Below are 22507 nucleotides of genomic sequence, written 5' to 3'. Positions count from 1 at the left end.
TAAATGTGACTTCTGTCATCTGATCACTCCTAGCTGCATTAGGTTCAGATCTACCAGGATGGGCCTTTGACATAGTCAGTCAGGCCACCGAATATAAATAAGCAATGTAAAGAGTAGTGGGGAAAAGTACATTCTACACAAATTACCTTCATAATAACAAAGACTTAATGTGTGTTCCTGAGGGGAAATTAACTTTCCTACTGACAAAATGGGTGAGAAATTACACCAATACCAGTGGACAATTTGCACTGCTGCTGAAAAACATCTCCACAGTATGATGCTACCACCACCATGCTTTACCGTAGGGACGGTGCCAATTTTCCTCCAGACATGACACTTGGCATTCAGACCAAAGAGTTCAATCTTGGTTTAATCAGACCAGAGAATCCTGTTTCTCATTGTCTGAGAGTCCTTCAGGTGCCTTTTGGCAAACTCCAAGCGGGCTGCCATGTACCTTTTTGCTGAGGAGTGGCTTCAGGAGTGGCTCTGACATGCACTGTTACCTGTGGGACCTTATATAGAAAAGTGTGTGCCTTTCCAAATCATGTCCAATCAATTGAATTTATCACAGGTGGACTCCAATCAAGTTGTAGAAACATCTCAAGGATGATTAGTGGAATCAGGATGCACCTGAGCTCAATTTCGAGTCTCATAGCAAAGGTTCTGAATACTTAAGTAAATACATTTGTAAAAATGTCTAAAAACCTGTTTTGGGTTTGTCATTGTGGGGTATTGTGGGGTATTGTGATGTCATTATGGGGTATGGTGATGTCATTGTGAAGGTTGATGAGGTTGAAAAATTATTCAAATTTTTTCTATTTAATAAATTTTAGAGTAAGGCTGTAACGTAACAAAATGTGGAAAAGGTGAAGGGGTCTGAATACTTTACGAATTCACTGTATACCGCTGGCCGAGTTTTCTACCATTGGCAGTTTTGTACACAGTCACATGATACGTGGTATAGAAATTTCCAATCTTAGGCGAGTACATGGGAGGCACTATACTGTGTGTCTGCAGGTGTCTATCTGGTCAAAACCACTGATACAGGTGCCCCTCCACCCTCTGGTGGGATGGATCATGTCTACAGAGAAACCTAGATTCAAATACTTAGATGTGTGTGTATTGGGTATATGTTGGGAAATTGTTAGATATTACTTGTTAGATATTACTGCACTGTCGGAGCTAGAACCACAAGAATGTTGCTACACACGCAATAACATCTGCTAAACATGTGTATGTGACCAATAAAATGTGATTTGATTTTGATTTGATATAAATGTCCTATTTATCAAAGGTGCATTTTGGCTGGGGTCAAAATGACTCCAAAGGATTTTAATTTGTTAAATGTCAATTTTGATACAGGAACACTAAACCATGATTTAGATTTATTAAGAACAATTTGATTGACAAAGTCATGAAAAATTGGAAGATTTGAATAAACCACATTTTGGCTCTGATAAAAGATATGCATCTTGGGTCAAAATGATCCATGTCAGAAGTATGGTTCAATGCAAATACGTAGTGGGTGTAAAGTTTGTTTTAAATTCTCACTCATTAAACACGAATCAAACAACACATGCTTCTCTTTGAACGACTTAATGTAATAGTCAACTTATATGAAATAAATGAAAAATACAATTTTGGTTCCTCAACTGCGTTCCCCACTCCAGTCAGCAGATGGCGACGTGCGTCTTTTAGGTTCAGGCGATGCTGCCAGTGTGACGTATAATCTAGTGGACGGGACGCTCCTTCAACAACAACAGCTAGTCAGACACCTCGGTAGCTTTCTAGCAAACATAGCTACAACATTCACGCTCTTTACACTGTTTTGGCGTATATTAGTCGCTATTACACACTTCTGTCGTATGTACTTGTTGACTCATTTAATTATATATTTACGTTGTTTGTCAGCTAGCTGGTTTGCTAAGTTAGCTTAGAACTAGGCTAGTCGCAAATGCTAGCTAGCTAACATCCCCGACCATGAGTTCACTAAGTTTCTCTCCTCCTGCTAAAGAAGAGGCGGTCTGCTGGACGGAGAAAGAAGCTCTCGTCAAAGAGGAGGAGGAAGAGGAGGCTGTTTCAATACAAAAACAAGTAGAGGGTGAGGCTGTTACCGTGAAAGAAGAAGAGAAAGACGTTTCAGTGAAAGAAGAGGGAGATGCGTTCAGAGTGAAAGAAGAGGAAGATATGTTCAGAGTGAAAGAGAGGGAGGATGTTACAGTAAAAGAAGAGGAGAAAGAGGAGGATGCAGTTTTTGGAGTGAAAGATGAGGAGGGGGAGATTACTGTCACATTGGAGGAAGAAGAGGAGGTTGGAGATCTGTTAAACACCAGTAAGTACCGTCTCTGCAGTCATTGAATCAATATGCAGTTTAGGGGTTCTACATTTTAATGTTGTTCTGTAGGACTGGCTGAAGCTACACTGTAATGTGTAGAACATCAAGTGTGGACCATCAACCAAACGTTAACAATTGATCAAATGCGTCCAATGACAATTCCTGAAATACTGTAGTCCTCAATATTTTCTATTAGATTAGCCCAATAGGTAGTCTTAAAGGGGCAATCAGCAGTTGTTTCATCCATTTTGGGAATCATACATTAATGATATGTACCCATTTGTTTCTTGAAGAAATCACTTATAAATGCCTCATGAGCTTAGTTCAAATGTCGTACCCCATCAGAACCCAAATATAAGCATTTTTTTTTTACTCCAATGTTTGTCAGTAAATATAAACAAACATTGTGTATCCTCAAAACATGGTTAAAACTAGAATGTTGATATCATGGATGGTTACATTTCTCCAGCCCCATCCCTCAACTTTTTACCGAAACGGGCAGGGAGTACGCTTTGTTATTGTTTCTACTGCTGATTGCTGCCCCCATTACTCCTCAAGGTCCAAGGACTGTATGTTATTTTTAGAGGTAGACTGGCTATGGCAGCTAAAATAGTCAAATATTCCACCTAAATGTGAATCGATTCTCAATTGCGTTACGTTTCTAGAAACATAAATCGCTGTACTTTCATATTACATCAAAATAATTTCACACAATACTTTCATTTCACATCAAAATAATTGAATAATTTAATAATAACTGCTCGGTAAAGCATTTTCACGGTAAAGTTTAAGTTGGTGTCTTGATGGATTTGTAAAAAACGGTTTGTCATAAAACACTATATATATTTTTTTTAAATGTTGCTGACACCCCTCCCTAGAGGTGTGTCATTATTGGGATTCATTGCTGATTCCTTCTTGTAGTTCACTATGAGGTGTCTAGTGATACAGGTTAAGGGCCCTGTTGGAGATTGGTGGTTGGTAGTGGAGTCGAGGGAACAAGCAGGGTTGGACAGGGCCATGTTATTATCCCACACACAGTCTCTGTGGTTCATATGAACCCCATTCCTGGGAATTAGATTTGATTACAAATTGCCCCTGTCTGTTACCACAGAAGGGTTCCGTCTGTCCCATTCCCAGCTAGGTTACGAGGAGCTTTGTCACCAGTACCTATGACTGGTTGATAGGGGAAACCTCCATGCTTATTATAGAAAAAGTAATTAGGGGGAAACTATTTAGTAAACTGAAATAGAACAACAAACCTGTTTGAAAAATGAAAACTATTCCAAAACTATATTTGACTCCAAAACTAAAATAGCCTAAAAAAATAACCAGCATGAATTATGTTCAGTTTGAATAATTTATATCTTAACTTCGGGCAAAAATATAATTGAGTTTTAAATCAAGTTTATTTTATATAGCCCTTCGTACATCAGCTAATATCTCGAAGTGCTGTACAGAAACCCAGCCTAAAACCTCAAACAGCAAGCAATGCAGGTGTAGAAGCACGGTGGCTGGGAAAAACTCCCCAGAAAGGCCAAAACCTAGGAAGAAACCTAGAGAGGAACCAGGCTATGAGGGGTGGCCAGTCCTCTTCTGGCTGTGCCGGGTGGAGATTATAACAGAACATGGCCAAGATGTTCAAAATGTTCATAAATGACCAGCATGGTCAAATAATAATCAGGAATAAATGTCAGTTGGCTTTTCATAGCCGATCATTAAGAGTTGAAAACAGCAGGTCTGGGACAGGTAGCACGTCCGGTGGACAGGTCAGGGTTCCATAAGCGCAGGCAGAACAGTTGAAACTGGAACAGCAGCAAGGCCAGGTGGACTGGGGACAGCAAGGAGTCATCATGCCCGGTCGTCCTGACGCATGGTCCTAGGGCTCAGGTCCTCCGAGAGAGAGAAAGAAAGAGAGAAGGAGAGAATTAGAGAGAGCGTACTTAAATTCACACAGGACACTGGATAAGACAGGAGAAGTACTCCAGATATAACCAACTGACCCTAGCCCCCCGACACATAAACTACTGCAGCAAAAATACTGGAGGCTTGAGACAGGAGGGGTCAGGAGACACTGTGGCCCCATCCGATGATATCCCCGGACAGGGCCAAACAGGAAGGATATAACCCCACCCACTTTGCCAAAGCACAGCCCCCGCACCACTAGAGGGATATCTTCAACCACCAACTTACAATGGTCAGGCGCCAACCCAGACAGGAAGATCACGTCAGTAACTCAACCCACTCAAGTGACGCACCCCTCCTAGGGCCTCATGAAAGAGCACCAGAAAGACATTGACTCAGCCCCTGTAATAGGGTTAGAGGCAGAGAATCCCAGAATCCCAAAATATTTTTTATGTGGTTTTAAAGCTTCTGGACCTGGTGGCTGGTAAATGCTGCCATGGGAGGGCAATGTGTCAAATAGACCTAGCCATCCTTCACTATCACTTGCTATCACCAGAAATACTTTAAGAAATGAGGATATTGGAAACTCCTTTCGATTCGTATTAACACCTTAAAGAAAATAATATTGGCATGAATTACCCTCTCTAAACAAGAAGCACAACAATACAAATATTTTCAGAGATGTGAGATAATTCACTTGTTCTCTGTAATATCGTATAGCTTTGCAATCGTAACATTCCCTATTTTCCTTGAAAGTACGAATGTTTCTCGACTCATACCCTGACTTTAAAAAGGGATTTTGTGAGAATTAGCTTAGGAACTGTGTGTCACAGTATGACAATGTGAACACGATTGGTTGACAGTCTCTTGGACAGGCTTTATATACGCGTTGACATTTTCTGGAATAGTTTTTATTTGAAAACGTTTTTGTTTACTTGCCTGCCTATTGAATTTGGAATGCATTGTACTGTTCATCTGAAACTCTCTGAGATAATTCATTTGATACAGCAGTAGCAATACAGGGATATAACATCTACAGGAAAGACAGGAATGCTTATGGGGGAGCTGTTGCTGTATACAGTCCATTTGGAAAGTATTCAGACCCCTTGACTTTTTCCACGTTTTTGTTACTTTAACCTTTACTTAATATCCGTCCCGGATCCGGGATCCTCCTCATCAAAAATGCTGACTAGCATAGCCTAGCCTAACGGGACAGGGATATCATATAATATAATTTTCACGAAATCACAAGTCCAATACAGCAAATGAAAGATAAACATCTTGTGAATCCAGCCATCATTTCCGATTTTTAAAATGTTTTACAGCGAAAACACTATGTATTTCTATTAGCTAACCACAATAGCCAAACACACAACCACATATTTTCACCATGTTTCCACCGCATATGTAGCTTTCACAAAACCGACAAAATAGAGATATAATTAGTCACTAACCAAGAAACAACTTCATCAGATGACAGTCTTATAACATGTTATACAATACATTTATGTTTTGTTCGAAAAATGTGAATATTTGAGGTATAAATCATAGTTTTACATTGCAGCTACCATCACAAATAGCACCGAAGCAGCCAGAATAATTACAGAGAGCAACGTGAAATACATAAATACTCATCCTAAAACATTTATGAAAAATACATGGTGTACAGCAAATGAAAGATAAACATCTTGTGAATCCAGCCAATATTTTTTTTAAAGTGTTTTACAGCAAAAACACAATGTAGAATTATATTAGCTTACCACAATAGCCAAACACACAAATGCATTTATTCACCACAAGGTAGCTTTCGCAAAAACCAGCAAAAGATATAAAATTAATCACTAACCTTTGGACAACTTCATCAGATGACAGTCTTATAACATCATGTTATACAATACACTTATGTTTTGTTCGAAAATGTGCATATTTAGCGCTGCAATCGTGGTTATACATTGTGAATATGTAGCAACATTTTCCCAGAATGTCCAGAGATATTTTGGACACTCACCTAATCTGACCAAAGAACTCATCATAAACTTTACATAAAAATACTTGTGGTATGGCAAATGAAAGATACACTGGTTCTTAATGCAACCGCTGTGTTAGATTTTTTTAAATAACTTTACCATAACATACAGCTTGCGTTATTGTGAGACAGCACTCACCAACACGGCGGAGAATAGGAGTCAATATTTTACACAGAAATACGAAATAACATCATACATTTTTTCTTACTTTTGTTGAGCTTCCATCAGAATGTTGTACAAGGAGTCCTTGGTCCAGAATAAATCGTTGTTTGGTTTTAGAATGTCCATTTCTTCTGTCGAATTCGCGCCACAATGCTAGCCAAGGTTACTAACATTCCCATCCTCTCTTGGCGCAAAGAACGGAAAACTCCAAAAGTCCCAATAAACGTTGAATAAACTGATAAAACTCGGTTGAAAAAACCTACTTTATGATGTTATTATCAAATGTATCAAATAAAATCAGAGCCGGAGATATTCGCCGTGTATACCGACCGCTTTTCAGAAGACAATGTGGAGTTCCTTCGCGCGCCTTGGAAAACTGACAAAATGGCTGACCTGTCACTCCAAAAGCTCTTGTTCGACCTCAGATCAAGTTAGACACCCCATTCCACCTTCCACTGCCTGTTGACATCTAGTGGAAGGCGTATGAAGTGCATGCATATCGCTAAATATAAGGCAATTGAATAGGCAGGCCCTGAAACAGAGCCTCGTTTTCAGATTTTTCACTTCCTATATGGAAGTTTGCTGCAAAATGAGTTCTGTTTTACTCACAGATATAATTCAAACTGTTTTAGAAACTTGAGAGTGTTTTCTATCCAATAGTAATAATAATATGCATATTGTATGATCTAGAATAGAGTACGAGGCCGTTTAAATTGGGCACAATTTTTTCCAAAGTGAAAACAGTGCCCCCCTATTGACAAGAAGTTTTAAAGCCTTATTCTAAATTTTATTAAATTTGTTTTTTTCCCTTTCATTTAGCTAATTTATTTGGCACACCTGCATTTGGGGAGTTTCTCCCATCCTTCTCTGCAGATCCTCTCTAGCTTTGTAAAGTTGGATGGGAACATCACTGCACAGCTATTTTCAGGTCTCTCCAGAGATGTTAGCTCGGGCTCAAGTCCGGGCTCTGGCTATGTCACTCAAGAACATTCAGAGACTTCTACTGAAGCCACTCCTGCGTTGTCTTGGCTGTGTGCTTAAGGTCGTTGTCCTGTTGGACGGTGAACCTTTGCCCTAGTCTGAGGTACTGAGCACTCTGGAGCAGGTCTTTCATCAAGGATCTCTCTGCACTTTGCTCTGTTAATATTTCCCTCGATCCTGACTAGTTTCCCAGTCCCTGCTGCTGAAAAATATCCCCACAGCATCATCCTGCCACCACCATGCTTCACCGTAGGGATGGTGCCAGGTTTCCTCCAGACGTGAAGCTTGGCATTCAGGCCAAAGAGTTCAATCTTGGTTTCAACAAGCCAGAGAATCTTGTTTCTCATGGTCTTAGAGTCTTAAGGTGCCTTTTGTCAAACTCCAAGTGGGCTGTCGTGTGCCTTTTACTGAGGCGTGGTTTCCGTCTGGTTGGTCTGATTGGTGGAGTGCTGCAGAGATGGTTGTCCTTCTGGAAGGTTCTCCCATCTCCATAGAGGAACTTTGGAGCTCTGTCAGAGTCACCATCAGGTTTTTGGTCACCTCCCTGACCAAGGCCCTTCTCCCCCAATCGCTCAGTGACCAGCGCTAGGAAGAGTATTTAATTTAAGAATGATGGAGGCCACTGTGTTCTTGGGGACCTTCAATGCTGCAGAATTTTTTTTGGTACCCTTCTCCAGATCTGTGCCTCGACACAATCCTGTCTTGGAGCTCTACAGACAATTGCTTCGACCTCATTGCTTGGTTTTTGCTCTGACATGCACTGTCAACTCTGGGACCTTATATAGACAGGTGTGTGCCTTCCAAATCATGTCCAATCAATTGAATTTATCACAGGTGGACTCTGAACAAGTTGTAGATACATCTCAAGGATGATTAATGGAAACAGGATGCACATTAATGCAATTTTGAGTCTCATAGCAAAGGGTCTGAAAATGTATGTAAATAAGGTATTTCAGTTTTTTACCTGTTTCCACTTTTTCTTTATCGTGTGTAGATTAATGAGGATTCTATTTTTTTTTAAATCCATTTTAAAATAAAGCTGTAACATAACAAAATGTGTTAAAAGGGGAGGGGTCTGAACTTCCTGCATGAACTATGTTTATTTAATTTAAAATGTAACCTTTATTTAATTCACAATCACGGCCGGTTGTGACACAGCCTGGACTCGAACAGGGGGGTCTGTAGTGACGCCTCAAGCACTGAGATGCAGTGTCTTAGACTGCTGCAACACTCAGGAGCCCCAAAATCATGTTCTAGTGCTGTCCCCACCTAAAATAAATCTTAGTCACCCAAGAGTCGTCTGTTCATTCTAATTCAATCGATTGGTTGAAATGTATGTATTTTTCCATATATATACACACCCCATGTGTTTTAATAAGATCAACTATATGTACTGAACTGGTCTGATGCTTTAAGCATGCGTTTGATTAAATAATTAAGACACGCAAATGACTCGAGGGAGCCAAGATAACCAAGATAACCTAACCAGAAGGAGAAAAATACTGCCGTTATGCTCTTGAAGTTTCCGGTAATGGGCTACACCAGAGGTCAGCAACCTTTTCCATTTGGAGTGCCAAGTTATCTTACCATTTCTACCTATCTGCGTCCCAGTAAGGATTTTCATCTGCACATTTTACTGGAACAGTTTAAAATAATTCATAATAGTATATCAAAATCATAGAATGTAGATTAATCATAGAATGTAGATTAATCTACATTCTATCTAAATCTAAATGAAAATTATACAAATTTAAAAGTAACTTTTATTGCCATTGCCAACTATGTAAAAATATCCTACATAAAGCCAACAAATTTAAATATTGCAGCCTGCAGGTAGAAAATATCCTATAAATCACATTGGCTGCACATGACCTGTCTACAACTTAACTGGAAACATTGTATCAACTATCAACTTGGTCGGCCCAAAACTGGAGATAGCAAGCTTGCAACATTGTATAAAATATTGTATAATATAAAATATTCCTGCGCCAGTGAGTTTGGGACAGACACAGCTGTCGGCTATTTGTGCAAAGAATAAGAAGTAATCAGGTATTTTATGACATTTCCACTGGATCAGAGCGTTAAATTTTTCCCTTTTATGCTGAGTGGTTATCGAAAGGGCGAGAGCTGGAAATATTTTACGAAAATACTTTGAGGAACTATTGTCATTCACAATTGATTTTAATTAGACTTTGTTTACTTGCTGTTTGAGGTGAAGAAAAAATTACTTTCAGAAGCTCCACAACTCATTAGTGGTGGTGCGTTAAGACAATCAGAAATACTATCAGACATCTCCAAATGGGCACATTCATAGGCCTAAATTTGCGTGTGACCTTTCTCAACATTGGCAGGAGTGTTTCAAACGAAAGACAATGAATACATTGACAAAACTGCCGCATCTTTTGCTGGGTCAGGTCTGGATGGTCTGCCAGGGGCCGTTTCATTTAGTGTCCGTTTGGGTCGGTTGGGGAATGATTCTATTTCCCCATAGTATGTTGTACCGAAGTTGACCGACTGAAAGGGAGTGTAACTTTGATTATAATTACACTTCCCTGAAGGAGGGAAACAAGGTACAACACCAGTTTGGCCCCACCCCTTCCTGGGTCGGTGAAGAGCCGTTATAAATTTAAGGAAGAAATCCGAGCCTCACACTCATCACCTGTAGAATAGTATGTTGTACCTAGTTTCCCTCCTTCAGGGAACAGTAGTTTAACGTGTGGATTTAATAGTATGTTGTACCTAGTTTCCCTCCTTCAGGGAACAGTAGTTATAGTCATAACGTTAAGCTTGTCATATGATGAACTTCAACTTAAATAGGGGATCTTGCTGTCAGACAGTTGTTTTGTATTCTGAAATGCACTCAAACTACGTATCATTTAGTGGCTCCTTATGTTATGCTGGGAAAACGGTTTTCGTGGGCACAGAAATACTAAATAATTTCAGAGTTTGCTAAATCCAATGGTTTTTAACTGAGAGCCGTCTTGTAATCCAAGATAGCGTAGCAGTAAATTGTGTTTGTTGTTATGTTTTTTTCATCTTCTTTTGTATATTTTGCAATATATTTCAATATTTTTTTCCATTTTAAAATTAAATATACCTTCCGGCAACCCGCCTGACCCAGTGTGATACGGATCTGCTATTTTTTTGACCTTATAGTAAGAACCTCCATCAGCAGCTAGCCATCAGAAGCTATCCAGCTAATTAGCTACTAGCTATTTAGTCATTGTTAGCCACTGCTAGCAGTCTTTACCTTTTTTAGCTCGGACACCAGCTGCTTTTAGCCTGGATAATACCTGCCAGTCTGCACAGCGCGATATCAACCCTGAGCATATCGGACTGTTTTACTCCATTACATCACCGTATTACTGCCGTAAGCTCTGGACCATTACACCAGATAATCGCAGCTAGCTAGCTGCTACCGAGTGGCCCAGCCTCGAAGCTAGCCTTGAGCCAGGCCCATCACCCGGCCTGCTCAGTGGACCCTATGATCACTCGGCTACACAGCTGATGTCTCCCAGACTCTTCACTAAGACAACTAGAAGCCACTACATCACCGGATTCCTGCCGTAAGCTCTGGACCTTTGCACCGGATTGGCTATAGTGGCTAACGCCCTTGTCCCGAATCTAGCACCAGTTAGCCTCGAGCCAGATGCTTCTCCCGGCTAGCAAAGAAAATTTCTCCAGCTACAATACCTCTTTTTCCAATTGGCCTGGACCCTTTGTCAACACCGAGCCCCGCCGATCCATCACGACTGGTCTGCCGACGTAATTCTGTCCTATGTGCCCTCAACCGGCCTTTGCAGGACGTCGGTGACGCCTTTGTCCCGAAGCTAGCACCAATTAGCCTCGAGCCAGGCGCATCTCCCGGCTAGCATAGTAACGACTACCTAACGGCTTCCCTGTTTAATATATTGCTGTCCACTGGGCCCTATGATCACTTGGCTACATAGCTGATGCCTGCTGGTTTGTTCATTAATCACGGGTCTCCATTTTGTTTATTTTGTTTATCTGTCAGCCACAGCCTCGAACTCAGGCCCTGTGTGTAGTTAACTGACCCTCTCTGCCCATTCATCGCCATTTTACCTGTTGTTGTCTTAGCTAGCTCTCCCAATCAACACCTGTGATTGCTTTATGCCTCGCTTTGTCTCTCTCTAATGTCAATATGCCTTGTATACTGTTGTTTAGGGTAGTTGTCATTGTTTTATTTTACTGTGGAGCCCCTAGTCCCACTCAACATGGCTCAGAGAGCTCTTTTGTCCCACCCCCCAGACATGCGGTGATCTCACCTAGCATAACTAGTGCCTCCAGAGATGCAACCTCTCTTATCGTCACTCAATGCCAAGTTTACCTCCACTGTACCCGCACCCTACCAAACCCTGTCTGTACATTATGCATTGAATCTATCCTACCACGCCCAGAAATCTGCTCCTTTTATTCTCTGTTCCCAACGCACTATTCGACCAGTTCTGATAGCCTTTAGCCATACCCTCATCCTACTCCTCTGTTCCCCGGGTGATGTAGAGGATAACCCAGGCCCTGCGTGTCCCCAGGCACCCTCATTTGTTGACTTCTGTGATCGAAAAAGCCTTGGTTTCATGCATGTTAACATTAGAAGCCTCCTCCCTAAGTTTGTTTTACTCACTGCTTTAGCTAACTCCGCCAACCTTAATGTCCTTGCTGTGTCTGAATCCTGGCTTAGGAAGGCAACCAAAAATTCTGAAATTTCCATCCCCAACCACAACATTTTCCGTCAAGATAGAACTGTCAAAAAGAGAGGAGTTGCAATCTACTGCAGAGATGGCCTGCAGAGTTCTGTCATACTTTCCAGGTCCATGATCAAACAGTTCTAGCTTCTAATTTGAAAAATTCATCTCTCCAGAAATAAGTCTCTCACTGTTGCCGCCTGTTATAGACGCCCCTCAGCTCCCAGCTGTGCCCTGGACACCATATGTGAATTGATTGCCCCCTTTCTATCTTCAGTTCGTTCTATTAGGTGACCTAAACTGGGATATGCTTAACACCTCGGCCGTCCTATAATCCAAGCTAGATGCCCTCAATCTCACACAAATTATCAAAGAATGCACCAGGTACAATCCTAAATCCGTAAACATGGGCACCCTCATAGATATTATCCTGACCAACTTGCCCTCCAAATACACCTCTGTTGTTTTCATTCAGGATCTCAGCAATCATTGCCTGCATCCGTAATGGGTCTGCGGTAAAACGACCACCCCTCATCACTGTCAAACGCTCCCTAAAACACTTCTTTAAGCAGGCCTTTCTAATCGACCTGGCCTGGGTATCCTGGAAGGATTTTGACCTCATTCCGTCAGTAGAGGATGCCTGGTTGTTCTTTAAAAGTCATTTCCTCACCACCTTAAATGAGCATGCCCCTTTAAAAAATGTAGAACTAAGAACAGATATAGCCCTTCGTTCACTCCAGACCTGACTGCCCTCGACCAGCACAAAAACATCCTGTGGCGTACTGCACTAGCATCAATTAGTCCTCGTGATATGCAACTTTTCAGAGTCAGGAACCAATACACACAGTCAGTTAGGAAAGCAAAGGCTAGCTTTTTCAAACAGAAATTTGCATCCTGTAGCTATAATACCAAAAGGTTTTGTGACACTGTAAAGTCCATGGAGAATAAGAGCACCTCATCCCAGGAAACACTGTCACCACCGATAACGCCACGATAATCGAGAATCTCAATAAGCATTTCTCTACAGCTGGCCATGCTTTCCTCCTGGCTACCCCAACCCCGGCCAACAGCTCCACACCCCCTGCAGCTACTTGCCCAAGCCTCCCCAGCTTCTCCTTCACCCAAATCTGAGAGAGCTGCAAAACCTGGACCCAAACAAATCAGCTGGGCTAGACAATCTGGACCCTCTCTCTCTAAAATGATCTGCCTCCATTGTGGTAACCCCTATTACTAGTCTGTTCAAACTCTCTTTCGTATCGTCCGAGATTCCTAAAGATTTGGAAGCTGCCGCGGTCATCCCCCTCTTCAAAGGGGGTGACACTCTAGACCCAAACTGTTACAGACCTATATCCATCCTGCCCTGCCTTTCTAAAGTCTTCGAAAGCCAAGTTAACAAACAGATCACTGAGCATTTTGAATCCCACCGTACCTTCTCCGCTGTGCAATCCGGTTTCTCAGCTGGTCACGGGTGCACCTCAGCCACACTCAAGGTTCTAAACGATATCATAACCGCCATCGATAAAAGACAGTACTGTGCAGCCATCTTCATTGACCTAGCCAAGGCTTTCAACTCTGTCAATCACCATATTCTTATCGGCAGACTCAACAGTCGATAAGAACAACCGATCAATCAACAACCGATCGCTGCCCGCACCTGCCCGACTAGCATCACTACTCTGGACGGTTCTGACTTAGAATACAGTGGGGAGAAGAAGTATTTGATACACTGCCGATTTTGCAGGTTTTCCTACTTATAAAGCATGTAGAGGTCTGTAATTTTTATCATAGGTACACTTCAACTGTGAGAGACGGAATCTAAAACAAAAATCCAGAAAATCACATTGTATGATTTTTAGGTAATTAATTTGCATTTTATTGCATGACATAAGTATTTGATCACCTACCAACCAGTAAGAATTCTGGCTTTCACAGACCTGTTAGTTTTTCTATGTGGACAACTACAATACCTAGGTGTCACGATCGTCCATGGGAGAGAGAAAGGACCAAGGCGCAGCGTGTAAATAATACATCTTCTCTTTATTTAGGAGAGGAACTAACGAAGCAAAACAACAAATCCAAGAACGTGAAACCAAAACCGACTAAATGCAAAACATGCAAACCTGAAACAGACCTAGACACAGACTAAGACAATGACTAAATCAATGACCCAACAAACACATGATGCCTATGGCCGCCTAAAATATGGCTCCCAATCAGAGACAAATGAAAGACACCTGTCTCTGATTGAGTAACCACTCAGGCAACCATAGACATACCTAGAAACCCTCACTAAACCATAGACATACCTAGACATACTCACTCAACACAAAACCACACACACAAAACCCAACAACCCCTTAACCATATAACCACCCAAACACAAACCTTCCCCATGTCACACCCTGACCTAACAAAAATAATAAAGAAAACAAAGATAACTAAGGTCAGGGTGTGACATAACCCCCCCCTTAAGGTGCGAACACCGGGCGCACCAACATAAAGTCTAGGGGAGGATCCGGGGTAGGCCTTAATATGGCGGCGGCTCGGGTGCAGAACGTGGCCCCCACTCCACCATAGTCGATCTCCGCTTCGGTGTCTCTGGTAGATCCTGGCTGAATGGCGGATTCAGCCGATCCTGGCTGGCGGGCCACTCTGGCTGATCATGGCTGGTGGGCGACTCTGGCTGATCATGGCTGGTGGGCGACTCTGGCTGATCATGGCTGGCGGGCGACTCTGGCTGATCATGGCTGGCGGGCGACTCTGGCTGATCATGGCTGGCGGGCGACTCTGGCTGATCATGGCTGGCGGGCGACTCCGGCTGATCATGGCTGGCGGGCGACTCCGGCTGATCATGGCTGGCGGGCGACTCCGGCTGATCATGGCTGGCGGGCGACTCTGGCTCGTGGCAGACGGATGGCTCAGACAGCGCTGGGCAGACGGATGGCTCAGATGGCGCTGGGTAGACGGATGGCTCAGATGGTGCTGGGTAGACGGATGGCTCAGACGGCGCTGGGTAGACGGATGGCTCAGATGGCGCTGGGTAGACGGATGGCTCAGATGGCGCTGGGTAGACTGGCAGCTCTGACGACTCGGGGCAGACTGGCAGCTCTGACGGCTCGGGGCAGACTGGCAGCTCTGACGGCTCGGGGCAGACTGGCAGCTCTGACGGCTCGGGGCAGACTGGCAGCTCTGACGGCTCGGGGCAGACTGGCAGCTCTGACGGCTCGGGGCAGACTGGCAGCTCTGACGGCTCGGGGCAGACTGGCAGCTCTGACGGCTCGGGGCAGACTGGCAGCTCTGACGGCTCGGGGCAGCTCTGACGGCTCGGGGCAGACTGGCAGCTCTGACGGCTCGGGGCAGACTGGCAGCTCTGGCCGGCTGAGACGCACTATAGGCCTGGTGCGTGGTGCCGGAACTGGTGGTACCGGGCTAGGGACACGCACCTGAAGGCTAGTGCGGGGAGCAGCAACAGGAAACACTGGGCTCTTAAAGCGCACTGTAGGCCTAGTGCGTGGTACCGGCACAGGTGGTACCGGGATGAGGACACGCACCTCAGGGCGAGTGCGGGGAGAAGCAACAATGCGAACAGGGCTCTGGAGACACCCTGGAATCCTGGGGCGTGGTGCCGGAACTGGTGGTACTGGGCTGGGGCGGAAAGGTGTTACAGGAGGTGTAGGACTAGGAATGCACACAGGAGGCCTGGTTCGTGGGACTGTCATTCCCAGACGGTTAGCACGCAACTCAGGACGAGCATGGAGAACTGACTCAGGTAACATCACCTCCCGCACACGCTCTGTCGGGTGGATGTCGTGCCTCACGCACCAACACAGCAGGTCCCTCTTTTCACTCTCCTCCAAACTCCTCATTAACTCCTTAACAGTCTCTGTATCCTTCCCATTGCTCACCTCCAGTATCTGCACAACGGGCTCTGGTTCCCTCCTTTCACGCTGCTTGGTCCAAATTGGTTGGGTCATTCTGTCACGATCGTCCATGGGAGAGAGAAAGGACCAAGGCGCAGCGTGTAAATAATACATCTTCTCTTTATTTAGGAGAGGAACTAACGAAGCAAAACAACAAATCCAAGAACGTGAAACCAAAACCAACTAAATGCAAAACATGCAAACCTGAAACAGACCTAGACACAGACTAAGACAATGACTAAATCAATGACCCAACAAGCACATGATGCCTATGGCCGCCTAAAATATGACTCCCAATCAGAGACAAATGAAAGACACCTGTCTCTGATTGAGAAACCACTCAGGCAACCATAGACATACCTAGAAACCCTCACTAAACCATAGACATACCTAGACATACTCACTCAACACAAAACCACACACACAAAACCCAACAACCCCTTAACCATATAACCACCCAAACACAAACCTTCCCCATGTCACACCCTGACCTAACAAAAATAATAAAGAAAACAAAGATAACTAAGGCCAGGGTGTGACACTAGGTGTCTGGTTAGACTGTAAACTCTCCTTCCAGACTAATATATAGCATCTCCAATCCAAAATTAAATCTAAAACCGGCTTCCTATTTCGCAACAAAGCCTCCTTCACTTACGCTGCAAAACATACCCTCGTAAAACTGACTATCCTACCGATCCTTGACTTCGGCGATGTAATTTACAAAATAGCCTCCAACACTCTACTCAGCATATTGGAAGCAGTCTATCACAGTTCCATCTGTTTTGTCACTAAAGCCCCATATACCACCCACCACTGGGACCTGTATGCTCTTGTCGGCTGGTCCTCGCTACATATTCGTCGCCAAACCCATTGGCTCCAGGTCATCTATAAGTCTTTGCTAAGTTAAGCTCCGCCTTAACTCAGCTCACTGGTCACCATAGCAACACCCACCCGTAGCATGCGCTCCAGCAGGTATCTCTCACTGGTCATCCCCAAAGCCAACACCCCCTTTGGCCACCTTTATTCCAGTTCTCTGCTGCCAATGACTGGAACGAATCGCTGAAGTTGGAGACTTATATCTCCCTCACTAACGTTAAGCATCAGCTATCTGAGCAGCTTACCGATCGCTGCAGCTGTACACAGCCCATCAGTAAATAGCCCATCCAACTACCTACCTCATCCCCATGTTTTTATTTACTTTTTTTGCTCTTTTGAACACCAGTATTTCTACTTGCACATCATCATCTGCACATCTATCACTCCGGTGTTAATTTGCTAAATTGTAATTACTTCGCTACTATGGCCTATTTATTGCCTACCTCCTCACGCCATTTGCACACACTGTATATAGACTCTTTTTTTCAATTGTGTTATTGACTGTACTCTTGTTTATTCCATGTGTAACTCTGTGTTGTTTTTGTCGCACTGCTTTGCTTTATCTTGGCCAGGTCACAGTTGTAAATGAGAACTTGTTCTCAACTGGCCAACCTGGTTAAATAAGGGTGAAATAAAAAATATAAAAAGTAAATATACAAATATCGTAACTTTATTGACAACACCTAAATAGATACTGTCATTAACGCGGTTCTTCAATAATTACACAGAATTCTTAATACTGTAGCTGTTTTGTTAGTCACATGTTCAACTATTATCAGCTGATCCAGGAAATCATTTTCTGAATGATAATCGCATGACAAACATCACGACATGCAACAACAACCAAAGTGCTTCTTCAGTCATTACTCTGGTAAAGACAGTTATGCCGTGCTCCACGTTGGATCCAACATCCCTACTTTGGTCATAATGTGTAGAGAACTGTTCCATGATGGATGGGCTATTGTACAACACACAGAGCTATTTTCCTATATTTGTTGTTAGGTGAAGTTATGGGCCAATTTGGCAAACCGTGTACAAACCCTCATTGTCAGGCTGATGGAAAAGCTAGCCAAAGAGCATTTTACTGGTTGAAGTGTTTTTTTAAGTATAAAGCAGTTGATTTGCGATGATGACACAAACATTATATTAAGCAGGACGTTAAAACAAGCCTTAAAATTATAATCCAAAGTAGTGTGAAATGCACTCATAAGCAACCTGGAAATGGAGGTTACTCCCCTGAGTTTTCCCCCGTTCACATTCAGAATACATTGTGAAAACTAAAATCTTTGCTCACCATTTTTGCTCCAGGCAGCTATACTACATCCATAACTATCGGTTTCCTCATTAGTGGGGAGGAGTTTCTACAACCAAATTGCATGTGCATCGCACTCATGCCGCAATTTTAGCAAACCCAAAATGGGGCCTATGTTGGAGACCAAAAGTCGTCTGGCACACTGCTTAGAGTTTCAACAACATTAATAACTTATTTCTAGTCTACAATCTTAGATGTTACTACTAATGTGAAAACAAGACAAAATATGACTATTCTTGCTAATTTTAAGACAAATGTCAAATAATCATTACATTCATTACAGACTTGGCTACGCTGTTTTACAGTGGATTTCCACTGTTGTGGGCCTTTAACCATCTGTCTGACTTTGTTGTTCACACAGGAGAGAGACGGGAATATCGTGGGTCCTCTGGGGATCCTCAACAACCTCATGATGCTGACAAAGCAGAGAAGAGTCTCTCCACATTAGAACACCTCAAGAAACACCCGGAGAGATCCACAGGGAAGAGATCTCACCGCTGCTTTGACTGTGGGAAGAGTTACTCAAGATCAGGTTCACTAAAGGTACACCAGAGAATTCACACAAGTGATAAATCTCACTGTTGCTCTGACTGTGGGAAGAGTTTTACTCGGTCAACCAGCCTGATATCACACCAGAGAACACACACAGGAGAGAAACCTTATAGCTGTATTCAATGTTTGAAGAGTTTTGTTTCATCTGGCGGCCTGACAGCACACCAGAGAACACACACAGGAGAGAAATATTTTAGCTGTAATCAATGTGAGAAGAGTTTTGTTTCATCTGGCAGCCTGACAGCACACCAGAGAACACACACAGGAGAGAAACCTTATAGCTGTGCTCAATGTGGGATGAGTTTTACTACCTCTAGCAAGCGGACTAGACACCAAAGAACACACACAGGAGAGAAACCTTATAGCTGTAACCAATGTGGAAAGAGTTTTGCTTCATCTAGAGTTCTGACTGTACACCAGAGAACACACACAGGAGAGAAATATTTTAGCTGTAATCAATGTGGGAAGAGTTTTGTTTCATCTGGCAGCCTGACAGCACACCAGAGAACACACACAGGAGAGAAACCTTATAGCTGTGCTCAATGTGGGAAGAGTTTTACTAAGTCTAGCAATCTGACACGACACCAGAGAACACACACAGGAGAGAAACCTTATAGCTGTAATCAATGTGGGAAGAGATACTCTGATAAAAGATATTTGATTAAACATCAGAAAGTACATATAGTTGTTTCATGATATCAATGAATTAATGTCACAATGTAGAATATTAACACATTGTTGTAGGAGTATATTAATAATGTCACAATGTAGAAGCCTAAACATTTGCCCCCTTATCAACTGATTTCAGCATGATATGGATATTAGCCTTTTAACAAAAAGTGACTGACAAAAATAGAGTCGTTACACTTACCACGTTGGTGACCCACTTGAATCAAAATGCAACACTTCAAAATGTAGCGATCTGTTTTCTACAAATTGTCCTCTAACCAGGGATGTACACATTATTCCCAGATTCCATGTGGTTTTTGAGCTGTTAGTTTTAACAGGACATGCAACCTCATCTCCCTCCTCTCGCACAATTGATTTCAACATGATATCGATTAGTTATGACATGTGTTGCGTTCCTTTCTTTAGCGACCCCTACATTTAAATGCATCACTCCAAAATGTAGCTGACTGTCTTCTAACCAGTGAGGTGAAAGATATCTCCTTTTCCATGTGTTTTTTTAGTTGTATTGTTTTCAACATCACGTACAACCTGTTTTCCTCCCTAATCGATATCAGCGATTTATTGCTGCTTGTGCAGTTTATAAGGTGCTTGTTTAAAAAAAATACAAGTAATATGATTATTGTGGCAGATGTTTGTGTACATAGCACATTTTATGTTTAGGTTTTCAATATATCACAAACTGTTTCTGCATATTGGTTATTGATTTGGACACGTTAAAAGTGTGTTTTTACATTGGGGCTATTCCACGGAGCAAAATGTAATTGAAAAGAAGACTATGCCAAGGTCCAATATTTGTTCGGTTGTAGTTGAAAATATGTATTTTCGGGTCATTTTTTAAATTACTTTAAAACGTACTTTCAGTAGCCGAGTGGTTAGAGCAGTAACCGAAAGGTTGCTGGATCGAATCCCCAAGCTGACAAGGTAAAATTATGTTGTTCTGCCCCTGAACAGGGCAGTTAAGCCACTGATCCTAGGCCGTCATTGTCGATAAGAATTTGTTCTTAACTGACTTGCCTAGTTAAATAAAAAGTGGACTAGAGTTCTTGAAGTGAGTTTTCGGAAAATTTGAAAAAAATAAATCTATTGTATATTATTAATTAGAAATACGTGTTTTTAATTGTTGACAGCCAGTAGACGCCATGTTTATATTGGTGAAGGTGAAGCATTGTAGTTGTTTATAATGTGAAATGGAAGTTGTTTTCTGTTGGTGATGAGAACTCATCCATCAAAAATATAGGATGTATTTGTTGTCTTAAAGGGGAAGGTTTTACAGGCTTTGGTTTTTCCATTTATGTTTTGAGGTTGGACTTTAGCACGTATAGCTCGTTAGTATGTAGGGCGCACTGATTGGTGTCACCTCTTTAGTCAGTATGTGTTACACCTGTGCTGGCTTGTCCATCTCGTTAGTGGGAAGATGGTTCACCTGAGCTGGTCCAGGTTCTATTTAAGAGTGTCTGGCCCAGTGTTCCAGTTGTCTGGATAGATGTGGAGAGTCAACACCTTTAGTTGCTCCACCTTTTTGGTTTACTTCCTGTCTTTAAGTTTGGTGTGGGTTTTTCTTTTGTTTGCTTCTTCTTGGGTAGATTTAGTGGGTCTCTTTTAGGTCCCAGTTGTTGTTGCTAGTCAATTTTCAGCGGACACCCTCAGTGTCTTTCAGAACCCCTCCTAAAAAACAAGCTTATATGTTGGGTTGGATATTGCATCCGATTAATATTTTAATCAATGGAATTTCCTTAGGGTGCTCATTAGTCTTTCAGTTGTTAGTCTTCTGTTTGTTGTGTACTAAATATTTGTTTATTTTCATTGTCTTTTATTAGTTTTTTTTCCTGTGAAGCCAATGTGCTGTATAAATAAAGCTTGATTTGATTTCAACAACAAAATGTTATTTTTATTTCACTTTTATTTAACCAGTTAGGCCAGTTGAGAACAAGTTCTAATTTACAACTGCAACCTGGCCAAGATAAAGCAAAGCAGTGCGACAAAAACAACAGAGTTACACATGGGATAAACAAAAGTACAGTCAATAACACAACAGAAAAATCTATATACAGTGTGTGCAAATGGAGTAAGGAGGTTAGGCAATAAATGGGCCATAGTGGTGAAATAATTACAATTTAGCAATTAAACACGAGTGATAGATGTGCAGAAGATGAATGTGCAAGTAGAGATACTAGGGTGCAAAGGAGCAAAAATAAATAATTTGGGGATGAGGTAGTTGCGTGTGGCTGTGTACAGATAGGCTGTGTAGAGGTGCAATGATCGGTAAGCTGCTCTGACAGCTGATGCTTAAAGTTAGTGAGGGAGATATATATATGAACCCAATGACCGACCAATCGAAATACTCTTAGTCCCTCTTAGTATGAAAATCAGTGTCAATCCCATGTCAAAGGATAAACTACTGAAATCAGAAACAAACAAATGGATCAACCAGATCAATCCCACTTTTCCACCTGGCACCTAAATGTGACTTCTGTCAAACGATCACGCCAAACTGCATTAGGTTTAGATCTACCAGGATGGGCCTTTGACATAGTCTGGACACAGTCAGGCCACTGAATATGCATAAGCAATGTAAAGAGATGGGGTGAATGGGTAGGGGAAAGTACATTTTACACAAATTACCTTCATAATATCAAATGTGTGTGTCTGAGGGGATATTAACATTCATACAGCCAAAAGGATTAGAAAATTACACCAATATCAGTGGACAATTTGCACTAATGTAAATAAACATAGATGGAACCTTTTTTTTTTTTTTTTTTTTTTGCTGACGTGATGAACCGCGAAGAGAATATAAATATTTACCATCTAAACCTTGTGTGACCTCTCACCTCTCTGGCTGTAGAAGTGTTCTTCCTAACCAGTCCCTCAACAGCTCTCTGACTGAGCTCCACCCTCACTGGGTCTTCAGAGGAGAGGAAGGCTGAGGAGGGATGGAAGGATGAATGGATCAGTCAGTCAATAAAGTGTTGAGCTGTTGTCTATGCTGTCTGACAAAATCACTATTTTAGTAGTTCATTAAAGTAAATAAGGCTTTATGACTGCTA

The 22507-nt window shown here is 42.3% G+C and overlaps 1 protein-coding gene across 1 annotated transcript; it reads left to right on the top strand.

Moving 5' to 3' along the window:
- The first annotated feature begins 1709 nt into the window (after window positions 1-1709).
- Window positions 1710-22190, top strand: LOC129860432 (zinc finger and SCAN domain-containing protein 2-like). Its single transcript, XM_055930819.1, has 2 exons — window positions 1710-2332; window positions 18580-22190. The coding sequence occupies exons 1-2, from the start codon at window positions 1981-1983 to the stop codon at window positions 19464-19466; spliced, it is 1239 nt and encodes a 412-aa protein (XP_055786794.1). The 5' UTR covers window positions 1710-1980; the 3' UTR covers window positions 19467-22190.
- Window positions 22191-22507: the final 317 nt, after the last annotated feature.

Source organism: Salvelinus fontinalis, chromosome 8, assembly GCF_029448725.1.
Source record: "Salvelinus fontinalis isolate EN_2023a chromosome 8, ASM2944872v1, whole genome shotgun sequence".
NCBI classification, from domain to species: Eukaryota; Metazoa; Chordata; class Actinopteri; order Salmoniformes; family Salmonidae; genus Salvelinus; species Salvelinus fontinalis.
Note: the sequence above shows the minus strand (reverse complement) of the source record. Positions and strands in the feature narration are given on the sequence as shown.